This window comes from Spea bombifrons, chromosome 3 (genome assembly GCF_027358695.1).
Source record: "Spea bombifrons isolate aSpeBom1 chromosome 3, aSpeBom1.2.pri, whole genome shotgun sequence".
NCBI classification, from domain to species: Eukaryota; Metazoa; Chordata; class Amphibia; order Anura; family Pelobatidae; genus Spea; species Spea bombifrons.
The window spans coordinates 93,524,577-93,543,537 of NC_071089.1; the positions used below are offsets into that span (position 1 = coordinate 93,524,577).

At 36.8% G+C, this 18,961-nt stretch overlaps 1 protein-coding gene across 1 annotated transcript in view; it reads right to left on the bottom strand.

The window, feature by feature from the left end:
* MME (membrane metalloendopeptidase) overlaps positions 1 to 14,896 on the bottom strand; it is a 29,400-nt gene extending 14,504 nt beyond the window's left edge. The window contains exons 1-14 of the mRNA XM_053460397.1: positions 14,802 to 14,896; positions 13,344 to 13,501; positions 12,626 to 12,661; positions 11,499 to 11,660; positions 10,928 to 11,008; positions 10,754 to 10,839; positions 9,302 to 9,367; positions 6,338 to 6,472; positions 4,598 to 4,699; positions 3,072 to 3,208; positions 2,894 to 2,987; positions 1,594 to 1,722; positions 1,345 to 1,443; positions 1,002 to 1,079 (exon numbers count right to left, since the gene is read on the bottom strand). Coding sequence (XP_053316372.1) covers positions 1,002 to 1,079; positions 1,345 to 1,443; positions 1,594 to 1,722; positions 2,894 to 2,987; positions 3,072 to 3,208; positions 4,598 to 4,699; positions 6,338 to 6,472; positions 9,302 to 9,367; positions 10,754 to 10,839; positions 10,928 to 11,008; positions 11,499 to 11,660; positions 12,626 to 12,661; positions 13,344 to 13,501; positions 14,802 to 14,896 — 1,458 coding nt within the window. The remainder of the gene's footprint in view (positions 1 to 1,001; positions 1,080 to 1,344; positions 1,444 to 1,593; positions 1,723 to 2,893; positions 2,988 to 3,071; positions 3,209 to 4,597; positions 4,700 to 6,337; positions 6,473 to 9,301; positions 9,368 to 10,753; positions 10,840 to 10,927; positions 11,009 to 11,498; positions 11,661 to 12,625; positions 12,662 to 13,343; positions 13,502 to 14,801) is intronic.
* Between the last annotated feature and the right edge of the window lie 4,065 nt (positions 14,897 to 18,961).

Consider the following 18,961-nt stretch of genomic DNA (forward strand, 5'->3'; position numbering starts at 1 on the left):
CCCATGCTCCTCCCACTGCTCTGCCCCATGCTCCTCCCACTGCCCCTCAATGGCAAGCAGGCCCCAAAACCCGCAAGTGATCAGTCCCATGTAGCAGGCCGGAAGTGCCATTGAAAGGGTCTGAGGAAAATCACGGATCCTATGCCCACCTGCCTGAGCCTCACTCATAGGTACTGGTTGTACCCCCCTGATGGCCCTGATGATTGTAGTCTATATTCACAACATCTTAGTAACAATTTGCCAGTTAAGAAATAACCTATTCATTAAACTACCAGTGCATGAGAGTCTGAAGTCACATACACGTGACTGCAGAGGAGTCAAGTTGCTAAGAGGTGGAAAAAAGCAAGCAACATGAAGATATATTAATTAGACTTTGAGTTGCTCGTGAGTAGCAAATCCACCTCCACCTATTAACAAAAGGGAACCTCCACCCCCTGCGTAGGGGAAGGGAGTTAAAATATAATAATAGCTCCTATAAGAGGCAATGATCCATCCCATGCTTGCTCCCTCATCCACCATGCCTGGAGGAGATGGGAGGATCTGGATCACTCCTAAAGAACTGCTCCGCTGAGCAGCACCCAAACCATAGTTACCAGGTGCAGCCAAACTTCTAATCCATACAAGCTACAATCTTGCAGCTCCAAAACCCTCCTCTACTAAATATAAAATAGAAATATTTAACAGCCTCCTTAAGTACACCCCTGCCTCCTCACCTAGTGCTTGTTGGTCATTGAGAAAATGGTGGAGCACTGAAATGCCCTTCTTTGCAAATGCCCTGCCTTGGATACTAACATATTAACAAAAAAAAAAAAACAGAAACAAAACTAGTTTGTTTCAAATTTGATCTGTTTTAAGTTGAAAACCATTACATTAGAACATCATCAGTCCATGTATGTGTATGACAGATGTTATTACAAAGGTGACAGTGATGCGCATATATCCATACAGCAACACACTGTGTATAGACTTTATAAAATGTGAATGTTATGTATGAACTTTACCCCCGCATATAGTTCATTGAGCTTCTCATCATCAAAGACATCCTCAGGAAAGCCAATTTTCTCCACCATGTTAAATGCCTGTGGATATACTGTATTTGTTAAATTATAAGATACTATATTCAAAGTGATTAAAAATGCACATAATAAAAAAAACTTCCCTACATGCACAGCCATATTATTTCTAGGGACCCAAACAGCACAAAGGGGCAGGAGAGGAGAGATTGGTGCAGGCAAAGGAGACTGAGCCAAATGTTTTATTACAATTATTATAACATTATTATAATTTAGGAGTTACACTATACAGCGAGGGAAAATATAAATGTTATATGAATCTATTTATTACCTTTAAAGCTGCTTTCTTTTTTGTTTCTTCATCCATCCATTCTTGCTCCTCCAACATTTCCAGGAATACTTGGCGTATTTCAGAAATCATCCCTTTCACCTTTTCAGTGAAGAAGTATTAAGTTAGTGTATGAATACCTATATTTTTGCATATAACATACACTTAAAATGTGAAATACTGTCTGGAAATTGTTACCTTCATATGTTCTAATTACATGGAGAAATATATAAATCAATTTTTATACATTACCATTTCTTTACTGTCTGTAGAAAACACTTCATTTACATACAATCTCCCAATCACATCATCAAATTGTTCAAGAAGTGATTGAACGCAAACTTTCCAAATTGGAGCGTCTGTAGTTAAACCGTAAAAGAGCTGAAAAAATAAATTATACATTGGATGTGACTGTTTTCTATTTTGTGAACTATTCTGTAAATGTAAAAAATATTCACAAGCACCCAAATTTTTTTTGGAGTGTGTGAAAAAATGCACCAAAGACCTGTTAAATGTAATTAAGTGTCCTCTTGCAAATCTACCAATATGGCATATCTCATGGAATCCAAAAAAATACCCCAATATAAGGTATGTTGAAACATAGAAACCCCAGCAAAAATGACATAACTAACACTGACACTCAATATCCAACTCGGATAGAAGATCCCCGGTTGGCCAACATCTCTCAACAACTGTATACACTATATCAGAATTCACTGTATTAATATTAAAGAGCAACTTCATTAACACACTTGAACATCAAATTGGGAATCGGAAAAATAGACTTTGATGGCAGATCACAACCAGCCCATCAAGTCTGCCATTTTTCTCCTGACGTAAATACTGAATGTTTAATCAGTCATTTGCCTTGTGTTAAATTCCCTCACTTTATTGTTTGGTAAAGTAAAACACCATTCTATTAGATCTAATGTAAGTAAAATATATCAATATATTTTCGTGCAGGAGAGGTTGATTAAACCAAATTATGGTTTTATGTCACACTATGAAACTTTGTATTTACATTCTGTTCACAGCCTTCCTTCGCTTGCATTTTTTTCTGGCTCCCATGTTCCATCTGTATTAAAGGTTCCCAATCCTTATGGATTATGACTTTATTCTTATCCTCTTCACCACTATCTCTTTCTATAAATGATGAGTGTATCTAAGACGTCACACTCCTTGGTCTGCATTCCATCTTACAAAGATGGATTCTTTTTTCTAAGTTAGCCCAATAAAAAGTCTTAGCTTCTACTAAAGACTTTTTTTCTTAGCGAACCATTTTCTTTTTCAATAAAATTACACATATTAAAATAAGAAACTATATTTTTTCTTCCATATTTTTTTCTGCATATTTTAATTTTTCTAGTAGGCTAGACGTTATCGGTTACTGTACAAAAGCAGGTACTAGCCACTTAACCCACCAGCCACTGAATTCTAAGTAAGTGGTTAATAATTACAGAGATAGCGATCAAAATAGTATTATCTGTATTAAAAATATATTAGGCACTGGATTAATGATTTCACGTCAAGCAAAACTAAAACCATACAGCACCTGATTGAAGGGCTTGGCTGCAGTCTTGTATTCCTGACTTAAGCTATTTGCAACAGACTTCACATACTGCCATGCAAGGTAGTTCTGAATGTCTCTATAAGGCAAGTCACAATTCAGTGGTTTGCCAATGTAAAATAATAGTACAACAAAAAATCTCTACTACATGCTGTAGTCTCACCTGGCATTAAATTTGGATATAAAATTGGTAATTTTCTTGATATAATCAGATGCAAGCATGACGACTTCCTCATCCTTTTTAATAGCGATGCCACCTGGTGAAATGACTTCATTGATAAATGACAGCCAGTTTAACCTCTGCAACAAGAAAAAAATAAGCACAAAGAGTTCAAAATAATGACTTTTATTGCAAACTGAAATGACAAAATAAATATTGGCTTGACCGCTGGGATCACAGGAAGCGCCAATAAGACTGGGCTCCCATGTAGCCATAATTGCTTGAATTGCTATGTGACTGGGTGTCTAATTCATCCTTGCTACTGCATGTATCACATACTACCTAGCAGCTAGAGAATATAATGGCATCAGGAATGGACATGTGGTTTCAAATCAGCCATTGCGGTGACATGCATGCAGCCATGTGTATGTCACAGGTGGCCACAAATACAAAGACTGCATGAGTGACAAAATGGTCCATGGGATGCACCACTGAGCACCAGACCAACCGGGTATTTGCCTGGTATGCCAAATGGCCAGTGTGAACCTGGCTGGTATATCAGAGCACAATCACTAAAAAGCACACAGTGATACAGATCTCTTTGCTCCCCTACCTGACACGGGGAAAACAGAGTAGGTGAGGATGCTTGGCAGCAACAACAGGAGGACCCAGTCCAAGTACATGGATGCCTTAAACACCTACTGTAAAGAAAGCTTAGGCCAGTGATTTTCAAATCTATGGCACATGTGCCACAATGGGCACGTCAAGGCCTCAATGGGCACGCAACCAGGTTGCCGACTGACCAGTTGTTTTTTAAAATCTTCCAAAATAAAGGGAGTGTGAGGTCTGTTCATACAGACCTCTGTTTCACTGCTTACGAAGGTTGCCGCCTGCTGATGCTGAGCACCAGCATATGATGCCATTTATCTTTAACTGACCCATTGGCCAAAAAGTGTCAGCCCTCCCTGAGAGGCACCATACACAAACCTGAGTTTTGCATAAAGAACAAGTATCTATTGCTGTCAACATTGATGCTTCTTTATAAAAATAACTATAAATAACAATCCTTGCCCTAATACTTATTAGCAATGGTTAAGACCCCAAAAAACTCTGGTAGTATAGAAACACTGTGGATCTGACTTGTAGACACAATAACCATTATCAAAGTCTGTAATGAATCAAGCATTGTTATAAAAAATGCCTTTCATGCCTGCATAATATGAAGGCGTTAATGTGCTCGTGTCTAAATGGCATACTGACTTTAGTAAAGAGAAGGAAACATTGTAGCCATTCATCCTTCTGTTTAACAAACCTTAGGAGAAGATTTTGATGAGTACCAAACCCAATGTTATATGCCATATTTGCATTTATTATGAGAAAAAATTACACTTTACCACATATTGGTTGGGCATTTATAAACAATCTGTAACTGTGTGCACAAGCATAAATATTTCTTATGGAGAAATGAAGCATTATATTCAAAAAGTATCAATATTAATTAGTACACATAAGTCTTCAGAAAAACTTACCTTGCCACCTATAACTACATTATAATCATTTTCAATTTGTGAAACTGGAATCTTCATGTAAATGTTATTGGGGTCCTTTCTGATGTCACTTGGAACGGATGCCTGTAATACCATACATATATTCTAAATATTATTTAAAACCATGATTGTGAGCAAAGTTTTCAGAAAAGGTAGCAAATGGATATTCCTGACACATTGCATGACTCATTGCTGTTTGTATCATACTTTTGCAGTAAACTATTTAAAGGGAAGCATTCCAGAATTCCTTCATGGTTCATGGCAGACAATGTATCAACACCAGTACTCAAGTACTTCTGGCAGGGAATTTCCTACTATTTATCATCACAGGTGAGCATAGGTGACCTTGCACATGTCTGAAAGACATAATGAATTTTACTGATGTTGATCAGTTTTGTGTACAATTTAGCCATATCTGAGAACTTTATAAATGAGCTGATCCTCAGACTTAAAATATCAGTCATTTCAAAGCAATAACAAATATTGACTGGTTAATGGTGGAAACAAAATGATCCTTGAAAATCATTATTTGTCACTAGAGAATGATACTGTGATTTAGCTAATCTGTATTTAAGAGGGCATTTAAAGTACTCCAACAGGGGAAGCACAAGCTGGGTTGGTTAGGTACAAATAAAATTCAAACTAGAGTATGAAGGAGTCAGCTCTAGTCTGTCTTGCCCTGACAATCTATTTGTTCACCTTAGACTTAAGGTCAAACAATAACACAGATATCTGGACAGATATTTCCCGGCTAGCTTCTACATCCCCAAAACATCTAAGACATTAATATAGAACAATATAAATTGAAAATGCAAATCATATGTGACACAATGCTTACATATTAGCTCACTTCTGAAATGTCACATGCACATGTCTTTCACATGCACATGTCTACATAAAATGTCCACACAAAGATGGTCTGTTACAAAGCGCCTGAAGGTCTTTGATGCAAATAGAGCATTTAGTGAAATATCTGCCTACTCCTGTGCGCAGACATTTTAAGCAAACACACTGTCTAAAGCTCGATCTTAGACTCCATCTTGATTCTGATACTGTGCTACACATGTAGAACCTTCGGGCTGTCTAGATACAGTTTTCCACCTTTCCCAGAGGTCCTGTTTGTATATGAAGCTTCATCAAAGTCTCATAGCCACCTGGACTTAGGGGGCTCAATTCCCAGAGCTTAAGGGCAAGGGTATGAAGTGTATTTGGTTACTTTTATGTTGGCTATTGTATCCATATCTGTACACATCCTATTTATTACAGCCAATCGCCCACCAAGATGTAGTTACAAATTACTAAAGAGAGGCTAATATTATGGCATGTCACAGAATGGAATCTTTTTAAGGAACTACAAACCGTCATTGTATAGCAAAACTAGAGTAGTGAAAATATAAGACACGGCAACTGCCTTGGGCAGCACATTTCAGGGGGGCGGCAAAAAACGCCACCCCAAAAGCCCATCAAATGCCCCCTGCAAGTGTTCCAGCCAATGGCGTGCGCTGCAGGATCCGTGTTTCGCTGTACAATGGGCAGGTTTAATGGGAGATCTTTGTTCTCCCCAATCAGCCTATTTACGCTACGGAGGCTTTCATGTCCCTTTTAATGCATTCCAGATGGTGACTGCGGAGAGGGCGGTTGGGGGCACTGCCCTGGATCTCGCCTAGGGCAGCACTGAAGGTAAATACCCCACTGCAAACAATACAAACAAATTTAACTCACATTAGCAATTGCTTTCTCCAGCTCAAAAACCTTTTTCATTTCCACTCTTATTTGATCATCTTTAATGGTGAGATTCCTCTCCTTGCGGACAAGTGTAGCCAAATAAACCATATATTCTTCATATGCGGAGCATATCTACAAGGGAAATCAAAAAAAAGAATGGCAAAATTAATTACAATCCAAATCCAGGGAAATTACTAACATTTCTGAGATCCATATATTACTATAAAATATGTCATGTATTTATGAGAGAGTTTGTGTATGAGAGAGTGAGAGTAAGAGCAAATGAGAGGGAAAAAGCAACAAAATGCAAATAATGATGATGATGGGTGACGGGAGTTATGCTGTACCTTTGTCAATGTCTGGTTCAGTATATAGTGAAAGGATCTATGCTGTACTATCAATGTCTGGCTCAGTATATAGTTACGGGAGTAATGCTATATCATCATCTATGGCTTGCTATATAATGATAGGAGTCATACTGTACCATCGTGTGTATCTGGCTTGCTATATAATGATAGGAGTCACGCTGTACCACCATCTCTGTATGGCTTGCTGTATAATGATAGGAGTCATGCTGTTCCACCCTCAGTATATGGATCACTAAATAATGTTGTGTGTTATGCTGCATAACCATCTGTGTCTGGATCACTATATAATCATAGGAGTTATACTGTAGCACCCCCAGTGTCTGGATCTCTATATAATGATGGGAGTTGTGGTGTACAACTGTCTGTTTCTGGATCTCTGTATAATGATGAGAGTCATGCTGTACCACCCTCAGTGTCTGCATCACTATACAAAGGTAGGAGTCATGCTCTACCACCCTTAGTGTCTGGGTCACTATATTATGGTAAGAGTCATCCTGTATTATCCTCAGTGTCTGCATCACTATATAGTAATAGAAGTCATGCTGTATCAACTCAGTGTCTAGATCATTATATAATGGTGGGAGTTATGCTGTGCCATGGTCTATCTCTGTATCACTATATAACTATAGGGGATATAATGTACCAGCCTCAGTGTCGGGATCGCTATATGATGATAGGAGTTATACTGTACCCCTTTAGTGTCTTGGTCACTAAAAATGATGGGAGTTATGCTGTACCACTGTCTGTGGACTGGGAGTAGAGGTATGGTGGGAGTTGTGGTGTACCATTGTGAGGTTCAGTATATATTGATAGGAGTTAAACTGTACCACCATCAGGCTGAATATATATTGATGGGAATTATGCTGTACCATCCTCAGCAACTGGCTTACTATTTAATGATTGGAGTTATGCTGTACCACTGTCATTGCCTGGCTTAATATATATAATGAAGGTAGTCAGGGGCATAAATAGAAACCACAGAGCCCTGGTGCAGAAATTGCCCAAAGGCCTCCCACATTCACCAAGCAACATGTTCCACTTTTGCCCCCAAACAGCTTATGAGTGCCACCTTTTCCCCCAAGTAGCTTATCAGTGGAATCCTAACCCCCAAACAGCCTGCCTGTGCCATCATTGCCCCCTTCAACATACACTCTGGCACACATATGTAAACACATTAACACAAACTTACACATGCTTACACACACTTACTCATACTCACTTACACACAAACTCTTATTCAAACACACACTACCTCTCACACCACTCATGCTAACACACACTCCATCTAACATCACTTACACATACATGGTTATACATGCTCACATACACTTATCCATAGACATCCATGCTCACATACACTTATTCACACATACTTAAGCATAGACATCCATGTACATACACTTAAACAAATATCCATGCTCATATACACTTATGCATTGACATCCACGCTCACATCACTTATACATACACTTCAGTGTCTGTCTCAATATAAAGTAATGGGATTTTTGCTTCAAGAACATGTCACTGACAGAGATGGTGCTGACAAGCTTTTTGAAACTGTGGCACAGACAAGCTATTTGGGCACAGATGTGGCTCAGACAATCTTTTTGGAGGTAAGGATGGAACAGACAAACTGTTTGAGGACAAAGGTGGCTGTGAAAAACTGGTTGGGCACAAAGATGACATTGACAAGCTGTTTGAGGACACATATGGCACTGGTAAGCTGTTTGACGGACAAAGATGGCATTGGTAAGTTGTTTGAGGTAAAGTTGGTACTGATAAGCTGTTTGTGACAAGGCTGGCACTGTGGAAAGTGGGGGGCATGTTACTTGGTGAAGTGAGGGGGGCCCAAAGAGTTGGAGTTATATATAACTCCAACTCCCAGCTGGGGGCACCAAAAACATTCTTGCACCCAGATTTCATTGACCCTAGGCTCAGCCATAAACATTCAGATATTTAGCAATCTTTTCCTTGTTTCCATGAATTTCCTGTTTGCTTACATACTGGTCTGTAGTTGTATGAGTCTGGTCCTTTTTTGGAACTACTGTTGTCAATAATGGCTGGTTAAATAATTCTGCTAACAGTTTTTCCAGGACACGCCGAAGGTCTTTTAGTAACTTTGGATATATCCCATCAAGTTCCATGGATTTGTCATTTTTTTTACTTTGGAGAGTTCAAAGAGAACCTGTTTCTCCTTTCTAATCAAGTTCCCTTCCCTTTACCTTCCTGTGGAGAATCTGAGCAGAAATATTTAGTCAGATAGTTCTTTATAACTCCCTTACTTTGTCTTTAATCAAAATATTTTGTGTTAACTTTTTCTCCTTTCATTTAGATATATTAAAATGTTTATCATCTTTATTTTGTTAACCTGGCAATTTCCTTCTGTGTGCGCGTTTTGGTGCATCTTATAATGCTTAGCTTTATATTTCCTGTCATCTTCTTCATTCTGCTTATAGTTAGTTAAAAACTACCTTTGTCTCCTTCAATATGTGCACCACATATGTGGACAAGAAGGACAGTAAGCCAGAAGTTATAAAAATGTGGAAGCGCTAGCCTTACAAGTGTATAGTATACATCAATGGAAGTAATATACCTTTTTGTTGGATCCAGTACATTCATACAATTCAGGTGATAATAGTCCATTGTCAGGCTGATCAATCTGTGAAAAGCATACATACAATTACATCAAAGTAAATATTTTAATGATTAAACAATACACATGTGCACTACAGTGGCAGCTAAATTCATTTTAGCATGTAAAATGACTATATAAAACATTTCAATGTGAGAAAGAGTTGGTAGGAGGGTTTTGGGGCAATTAAGCCATGGCTGCTTACCACTCTAATTATCCCCTAAAAATTATGCTTAAAAATACCCTGTTTAATATGGCATCCTAACGTGGGATAAGACTGCAAACAGAATATGCTTAAAAAAAGAACACTATAGTAACGTAGCTCATACAATATTTATTGTTAACAAAAAAAGACATGTAGCACACAAACAAATACGACATAACAAGACGTGTAATGCAAAAGAGGAGAAAACACACTTTAGAGATTTATCCAACATTTTGGAAAATATCCCTTCGTCTGTGATGAGAGTTTTAGACGTTTTGGGGCATATCTTTTGATAAAGATGTATTTTGCCTGAATATATACCGTATATACACACATCTTTTGGCTAGCCTATCAAAAGGATAAATGTGCAAAGTGGAGTCAAGCAGGATAAATGGCCTCCTATATGGTAGTTTGGTCCTTTGGCGTGTCCATAAAGACATGCTTGAGGACATCTGCTACCTTGTAGGCATGTCTGGCTAGGCTTGTGCATGGTTTGGATACCAGCAGTAAATTAAGACATTGTGCTGTTTCTACTCTTTGGAATATATTTAGTAACTAAATTTAGAAACAATATATAAATATTAGGAGCATTAGAAGATTATTCATACAAAGAGAAAAGAAAATAATTTGAAAATGCACACTAACTCGCTTTCTACTTAATGCCACTTTTAGGCTTTGCCAAGCATATTTTGTAATAAGATTCATAGGATATTGTTGAACACATACATAAATAATGTGAACTGTATTATTCTTGAAATCTTTTTCCACAAAAACACTGATAATGCTCCCCTCTGCGTATCTGGCATTTAGATGTGACATTGATTTTTCTGCAGACCACGCACCTGTAAAAATAATAAATGCAGTAGATGTCTCTTCAATGACACTGCTTAAACACAAACATGTCATATGCACAGCTTTTAGCATCTTTAAACATTTTTTTTCTAAACATATTATAACTTGTGTTTTTGTTTTATCAGTACCATTATTTTCGATTACCTGATCAATGACAAAACCTGCATAGCAAATATTGCCCTCTTCTTACCAAAATTTGGACCAAACAATATCCAACTATTTTAGCTAACCCTTCTTCTCCATAAATGTTAAACTTCTAACGCTTCATCTAAAGATTTAAGCAAATTTAGATTTCCTAGTTACATTTAAGAACAATCCTAAATTCCTAATTTTCTGTTCTTTTTACCATAGGTTACATTCCAGTTTTCTGCTGCGACTGGCCAATCAAAGATATCAGGCAAGGTGGCAAGTAACGGTTGTCCTTTTCTACTATTCTTTGTGCCTTCAAGAACAAAAATTGTTTTTTTTAAGTCATAACAAACCTTAAACAGATTGCATTAAAAAGTTAAGTGTAAAGTTTTAAAATATACCTTCATCAATGCAGGACTTGTAAAAGATTTTTGTTTTTCTTACTGCAGGTATGTCATTATCATTCTCCGTTTCTAGTGCACCTTAAAGTAATCATAGTACGCAATCAGCACAATCAGTATATTTTTGATTGCCCACAAACTATGTGCTCCTTGTTTCTCCTTTGTTTTTTTATCTCCCTTTTTACCTTATGGAGTTAACCCAAAATTTTCTTAAATAAAATATATTTCCCACTGCCTGTATGTGTGTTATTTTTTTTCCTTTATCCCCCGTTTTCCTTGACAGTCTCTCTATTCACTGTACGTTTGTGACAATATTCTGTCCTGATTTTTATTTTTCTACCCTTCTGTTTTTTTAATGCCCCCATCTTTCATTGGGTATTCCTTCTTCTTGATACCCTTGTGTTCCTCCCCAACTCAATGTAATCTCCTACAGCTTTAATCATGTTGAAGTTGTCTTCAACAGTTGGCTTCAACAGACAAATGCTTCTCTGCTATGAAATTCTTTCCACATCTGAATCAATGACAATTATCCACTTGGACAATATTAATGATAATGCTTGGCATCACTTACCTTTAAGTATTATTCCTCTTTGGTCAGAAAGAATATCAATTGTACCATGTCGAACGGAGCCTTCTGGAATGACGTGCTTCTTAAACCACCCTCCACATGCATACTTATAAAAATTTGTACAAGGTTCTACACTGCTGTCCATATTGGAAATAATTCTGGATGCTGTAACATAAAATAGGTGATTCTACAAGTAATATTGCAAAAAACATATCTTCTTAGCATATATAAAATTATTAAGATGCCAGGAAGTATGTATGTCATTTATATAGTTAAAAGCTATCACTATAAATTGATAAGCATAAAATTAATATTTATGTCCATAGCCAAGGTTTTATAACTGATTTATGACTAATGTACTACATTACCAATGCTCCATGCAAGTCAATTAAACAAAATTGCTTGAATCTGAGTTTAAAAAAAATAATTTCAGTATGTAAATATCCCTGTGTAGATCTTCTGCTTTTATAATGGAATCAGTGTAGAATGTACGACAAAAACTGTACAGTTGTTTTAAAATTGCAAAGCTCCCAGAAATTAACCATAAAAAAGACTATAGTTGATAAGCTAGGAAAGTTTAGAAGTTATTCTAGGAAATGCTTTCTAAAGTATAAATTGATACTGAAATGAAGCATGCAGTGTTTACAGCATACTATCCCATGGGTGGCAACTGCAAGAAATGTCTTTGTTAGGTTCAGGAACAATTCATTAAATTAGTATGTTGTATTGATTGAGCAAGGGATTGATTTTTTCCCATTTTAGTTGTTGGATGATGGTGTGTAATTCAAAGAAATGCTATGATTTATTATCATATTGTTATCTATATATGTAAATGCTTCAGCTTTACCCTGTGTCAAAAGAATGATTTGGGGCAATGGTGACATAGCTCAGAAAATAATAATGATCATTCTTGGTTTTTTCTAGCTAGTCTGTGGAATCAACTTATCATCGTTTTCATTGGCATTTAATGTAAAACATCTATTCTCCTTTGAAATAGATTCTATTACCGGTATATACTGTTAAATACAAATTTTAATAAAAATCATTAATTTCAGTAGAAAGAAAAAAAAGAGCTGCAGTTCTCCTTGAGGTTATATTGAGGGGTTATCTCAAATATGCTCATTCCTAACCTGCTTTTACGCATGTGGCAGTCTTGCAGATTCCATCTAGAAGGAAAAAAGAAACACAATGTTTTCAAATTCTAAATATGGAATCTAAAATTCTGTAGCCAAAAATATAAAAATTGGCCTATAGTGGACCCTGTACCACACTCCAAGGCCCAACTCCCTCCAACTGGCATTTTACGTTCCCAAGGTGCATACTATAACCCCCCCCCCATCCCACTGGGAATAGGATAGGGGTGATAGGGGCAGGCCTGGGGACTGAGCCTCCTGTAGGGCTTTCTTATATTATTTAATCCTCCATAAGCAGGGAATGAATGTATATAAGGGCACATATGGGAGGGGGTAAGCATTGTTCCCCTTCCATTTTTTGTTTTTAAAAGTATTTATTATTTATTTATTAACATAGCCAGGGGGGCTAATTTTGTGAGTTACAGAAGAGGACATGCAAGTTGAGAACTTCCATGTCATTGTCTGTAACTCACAACATTTTATGTTGCAGGCACTAGCATATCACAGCACTAACAAATCACAGTATAGTGAATCTATGAGTTGTATTGTGTGTGTAAGCAAACAAGGGCATGGGACCTTTGTTGAGTCTGGTAAATTGAACAGACACATCTGAATAGATAGGTAGGATGTTCCTGTCATCAAATAGCCTCATATTATTAATAAGGCATTGGCCATCTTTGGTCTATTAGGGGTTTAGGCACAAATATCTACTCACCGTTATATGTTACATATACAATTGTCATTGCAATTGCAAAACTTCCCAGGAGAGCTAACAGTATTACAAGAGCTATTACGAAAGGCTTTAAAACAATTGTTTTCTTTGTCTTCAAATGTGTTATGTCCACTATATCAACTGAATATTGGTCTTTGCTTCTGCAAATAAAAACAAAACAGATTCACCTCCTTGATAATTATTATAGCTGTGCAAATATTTTTTAAAAAATATCTATGGGAGCTACAGCGAAAACAAATATTGTTTTTGTTTATATGGTAACTTCTGCAGCCATTGAAAAGCACAAAACCGAGGAAGAGGCATTTTCTGTCCAATTAGAATGCAACGCATTCATCAAACCTCATGTACATCATGAAGTCATAAGTGGTCACATGACATCTGAGTCCTAATGTTTGTGACAAATGTTCTTGTATCCCTAAGTAAGTAAAATGCAGATCTATTTACTAAAATCAGTAGAAAAATGCAAGGATTTATCTGAATGTTGACTGCATGCCAGATTAATTAACTTCTTACAGAAACTTGGCTTGTTACTCTCCCTCTTACATGTAGCCTTGAGGGAGAATCAGCATAGGCCTTGTAGAAAATAGTTGCTCTCCATAAATATTATCTCAAGAATTTTTCTGAAATATATCATTTTCTTTTGATAAGCTAAAACTTTATCTTTTTTTCAGACCTAATTCCAACAAAAATGTATTATTTTTTTGCTTTTACATCAGTAGGTTAGCACAGCAACCCCAACTACAAAACAATCGACAATCAATAGGAGACCGCTACTCTATTGAGTATTTTTATATTTAGAATTAGAAATAAAAGGTATAACTGTTTTTAATCTTACATATGGTCTCTCTCACTGTTCTTAGGATCAACAATTTATCTTAAGCTTTTTTGGGGGGACTTTTTTGTTTGATCTAATTCACAGCTTGAGGCACCGTACCCAGATGGCAGCAATAGCTAATGTATCAAGAAATGCAAGCGACATAAATGCTTCCCAATATTACATTCTTGCAATCTTATCCAACATCTACTGGCCCTGTTCATTCCAAGTGTCACATGTTAGAAGGGACCATTCCCAAATTCCACGCTTATTTGTAGCAGCTCAGAAGGTCAGCTGGACTTAGGTATATGTTATAGAGTCCTAAAAGTCACAACAATGTTTATGGAAACAGCAGACTTTCCACAATGGCTTTAGTATGCAGTCGTATAGAATGTTACAACCAAAATTATTTGTTAATTGAAAATTACCATTATACCTTTCATTAACATGGGCCAATATAGGTATGTTCACAGCCCATAATTGGAAACAGGTGCTATAGGTGTTGGTTAATACATACATTGCATCCACCAAAACAATATTAATGGCAACAATAATACTTATTGGTAGGTATGTTTTACATGAATATCTTTGTAAAACTTGCATCCCATTTTAAGGCATTGACTTACAACGGCTGGAATTGTGAATCTGGTCTAGTCTTGCTTTGCGTTTCCCTGGGTTCACCAGCATCTTCAGTAACATTAGACAAGTCTCCAGGAATCATGGCTTTTTTTTTCTCTTAAAGTGTTTGAATGAGTTAACTGTGCAGAATCTGCTTGTGAAAATGGCCCTGCTGTGAAAATTATAGGTTTGTTAAATAACACCGAAACATCTAAAATCATCCCACAGGAGAAGCAAAAAGATGGCATGTACAATAAGAAGCAGTCCAATCTCTCAAGGTGCAGTCATTTAATTATATTATATTAATAAATTCACATAGTTAGAAGACAACAGTCTGTCCCAGTTATTAGTAGACTTTGGCACCGGCCAACTCTTCATGTTGGTCTTCGTGTTCATGGGGGAAAAAAATCTTATTATTCCACGAATATTCGCCCGTTCCTGTGTTTGGTTCGGGCGAACATTCGTGTACATTGTTAGTGTTCGTTTTTTGACGGTTTTTTTGTAGACCAATTGCTGGCGACCAATAGAGTGGCTTGTACAGACTTTCAAAATCCTTTTGCCGCAACTTGGCAGGAATAGACTACTGGTCTCCCCGCGCCAAGAGTTAAAGGTCTGTACAAACAACCAACAGAGTCGCTTGTACGGACCTTTAACTCTTGGAACCGGGAGACTTAAACTGAATATCTGTGGATTGTTGTTATAAATGGGGAAGCAAATGATGAATTGTGAATCCTGCAGGCAGAGGTCAACTTGAGGTTAACATTCTTAATAACATGCACAAACGAATGGTAGAAGTATTATTAAACATGATTTTAAGATCAACATTTGTGTAGAAAGCACTGAAAACATTAACCGTCAAAGATAACTGTACTGGGAGTGAATAACAGATATAACTACATTTTCAAATATAAAAGAGTATCATCACATTTAAAAACCCAAAGGATATGGAAATAAAATCAAGCATAATAAGAATAAAAAAGAGAGGAAGGCAAAACGTATTTAATTTACAACAAAGAAAAAACTGTAATATATGTTGTGATAATATTATGATATTTTGAATATTTGATGCTGTTTGATATATATATCATTTGAAACCTGTCTAAGGTCTCAGTTGGGACAGTGTTTTTGGAGGTGGGGTTATGATCACACACAAAACTAATTAACTCAACATCATCCATAACAGAATCTAGAAATCTATATTTCTAGAACCACTATCAATAAACACTTATAACATTTAAGGTATATTTGTTATGTTTCCTATAACTAGAAAAGAAAAAAGAAAAAAATGGATAACCTTCTATGAAACGTTCATAGAACTGTGACACTTGAAACAAATTTTACATCGCTTCTAATTACCAAATGACCTTACCTCACTCTCAATGTTTTTCAATCAGTCTGGATCCACATGCACTGTGCTAAAAGTTTGCTAGCATTTGGAAATATGTATCTATCACACGCCTCTGATGCTGTTCTGTAATCTTGTCTAACTTACTTACACTTCTGCACAGCAGGAATTCAGCTGATTTCAGCAATAGTTTCACATACATGCACCAGTTAGCCAGCTTCTAGCTTTCCAGTCCCTATCACTGTGTAAACACGCCTTGAATGATAACGTTGGCTGAAACTTAGTGAGCCCACAAGTAAACATGATATGAAATACAATTAAATGCATTTAAAATCAGCGCTGAATACAGCAACTTTCATTTGAAGGTGTATTCCTTTTAGGCGAAACATTAATTGCACTGTCTAGTATTTTAATCAAATAACAAAAATATGAATGGGAATTTTCAGTATAGTTTTGTGGAGAAAAGAAACAAAATGTTTAATTTTATCACATATAAGTAACAGTAAAAAGTGTGCACATATAGAAACATAGAATGTGTCGCCATTCGGTCCATCTGGTCTGCCCAATTTCTGAATGCTTTCCTTATTCCCAGGGCAAAGTGCAGAGATGAGGAGATATATTAAGAAGTAGGAGGGATAATGAGATGTGGAGAAGATAGGGAGAAAGGGGAGAGAAAGTGAAACTGGAGGAGAGATAAAGAGAAATGGAAGAGATGAGGTTAAAAAGGAGATATCAAAGAAAAGGGGGAGAGATAAAGGAAAAATTGACAGGTAGGGAGAGAGAAAAAAAAGGTATGATGAAGAGGAGGAGAGATAAAGAGAAAGAGGAGGGGAGATCTCCAGCAAGTTGTGAGACAGAAAAAAAGGTGAGGTGATAAAGGTGAGAAAAGCGATAGATAAAGTGAAAGAGGGGATAAACAGGATGACAGATAAAGGAAAAGGGGGGAAAACAGAGTGATAAAGTATTAGGGAAAAGAGAAACAAGATGAGAGATGAAGAGAAAGGGAGGGAGCAAAGGAGTGAGAGGTAAGGAGAAAGGTGGGAAGATAAAGTAAACAAACATAGATAAACAGAAAGGGATGAGATGGAAAGAAGAGGGATAAAGCAAAAGGGAGAAATAGAGAAAAAAATAAAAGATAAAGGGAAAGACGAGGAGTTGTAAAGAGCAAAGGAAGAGGTGAGATAAACAGAAATGGAAGAGAAAATAAATCAGAAAGGGGAGGATCAAGAGGAGACCTGAGAGAAGATCACTATGGGTGCAATCTGGGTGTGGGGTAAATCCTTATGTACACATTATAGAGGTAAAATGTCTAAATCAGATAGACTTGCATATTTCACAGAGGTTAATTTAATTTACCTTGGCAGAATGGGGCAGCCCTATCTTAATGCTAATTACTGGCCTGTTTTAAGCTCTCCAGGTCAGCCTACTTGATCCAAGCAGTACTCTGTGTATATCCTACTGTGCTCGGACTGAATTATTAAAGCCTACTATTCTGACGATTCCTGCACTGTTACTAATAACTAGTTCTATGTATTTAACAGCCATGGTCGTATAGCTTCAGATGCCACGAGGCAGAACGGATGCAAACCCTAAAGAGTTACTGGTGCTGCGTTACCCTGCAGCATTGAGCTCTAGGCTACCTGGTAAAGATACTGGGTGTCTGGAGCTGATTTACCAGCGTTTAGGCATACATAGTTCAAATGCAATACTGCCTGCGTACAGTGTAGTGTATTTTCATGGCGGGACAGATCCAGATTTGATACAATAGGACCCCAAAAAAACAGCACTGTCTCAGCTAATTCAGAACTGCTGGCAAATATGCTTTACAATGGAGTTCAAATATATCTTTAACAAATTAATTAATAAGAAATTATAAGTAAACAATTCCGGTAGTTCTTTGTTTTTTTGTTTTTTTTCATCTTTTACTGAGAGAATGGAGAGGGAAAGGGAAGGGAATTGAAACATGCAAGGGCCTGAATCTAAGACAATTATATGTTCTATGTTTCAAATAAAGTGGGATCAATAAAATTGTAAATTAAAGACTAGATGTCCAAGAGTAGCTCTTACAGTTTGATGTATGCATTATGAGTTCCCTCTTGTGTTCAGATTGCAATATTACATGATTGATTTCAAAGTATAGTATATATTCATATCGGCAGGAAAAAAATATCTATTGTTTAAAAAAAGGATCACATCGTGTACATTGAGGTTAGTAAAACCCCAAGTATTTAGTTACATGTAACGGGTGCTTGTGGTTTCATGAGATGGGTCTTGGTGTAGTCCATGTAAAGAGTAGACTAAATACGTAGGAGCTCTACGTTTGCCAAGGATAGAAAGAAATCATGAACAGTCCCGAGTATGTAGATATGGAACAAGAAATAATATATCAATCAAGATCAATCCTGGTAGAAGTTTGAAAAAAGGTCTTATGACCATAGTCACCTATGGAATGTTGAGCAAACCTTTCCATTGGATACAATTGGATACTTTGCATCAGACCTGCAACTTTGCAAGTGTAGCTTATAAATCTTGGCTGGTGTACATGGCTGTATACATGGTACCTGTCAGTGGGTGGGATATATTAGGCAGCAAGTGCATATTTTCTCCTCAAAGTTGATATGTTAGAAGCAGGAAATATGGGCAAATGTAAGGATCTGAGAACCGTTGACAAGGGCCAAATTGTGATGGCTAGACGACTGGATCAGAGCATTAAGTTGAGAGTACTCAACTTACAATTATGTATAGTATGTTATTTAAAATGTAGTTAAAAAGGTAAATTTACCAACTCTTCATTATTGGTTGGAATGGGAAGGTTTTTCATAC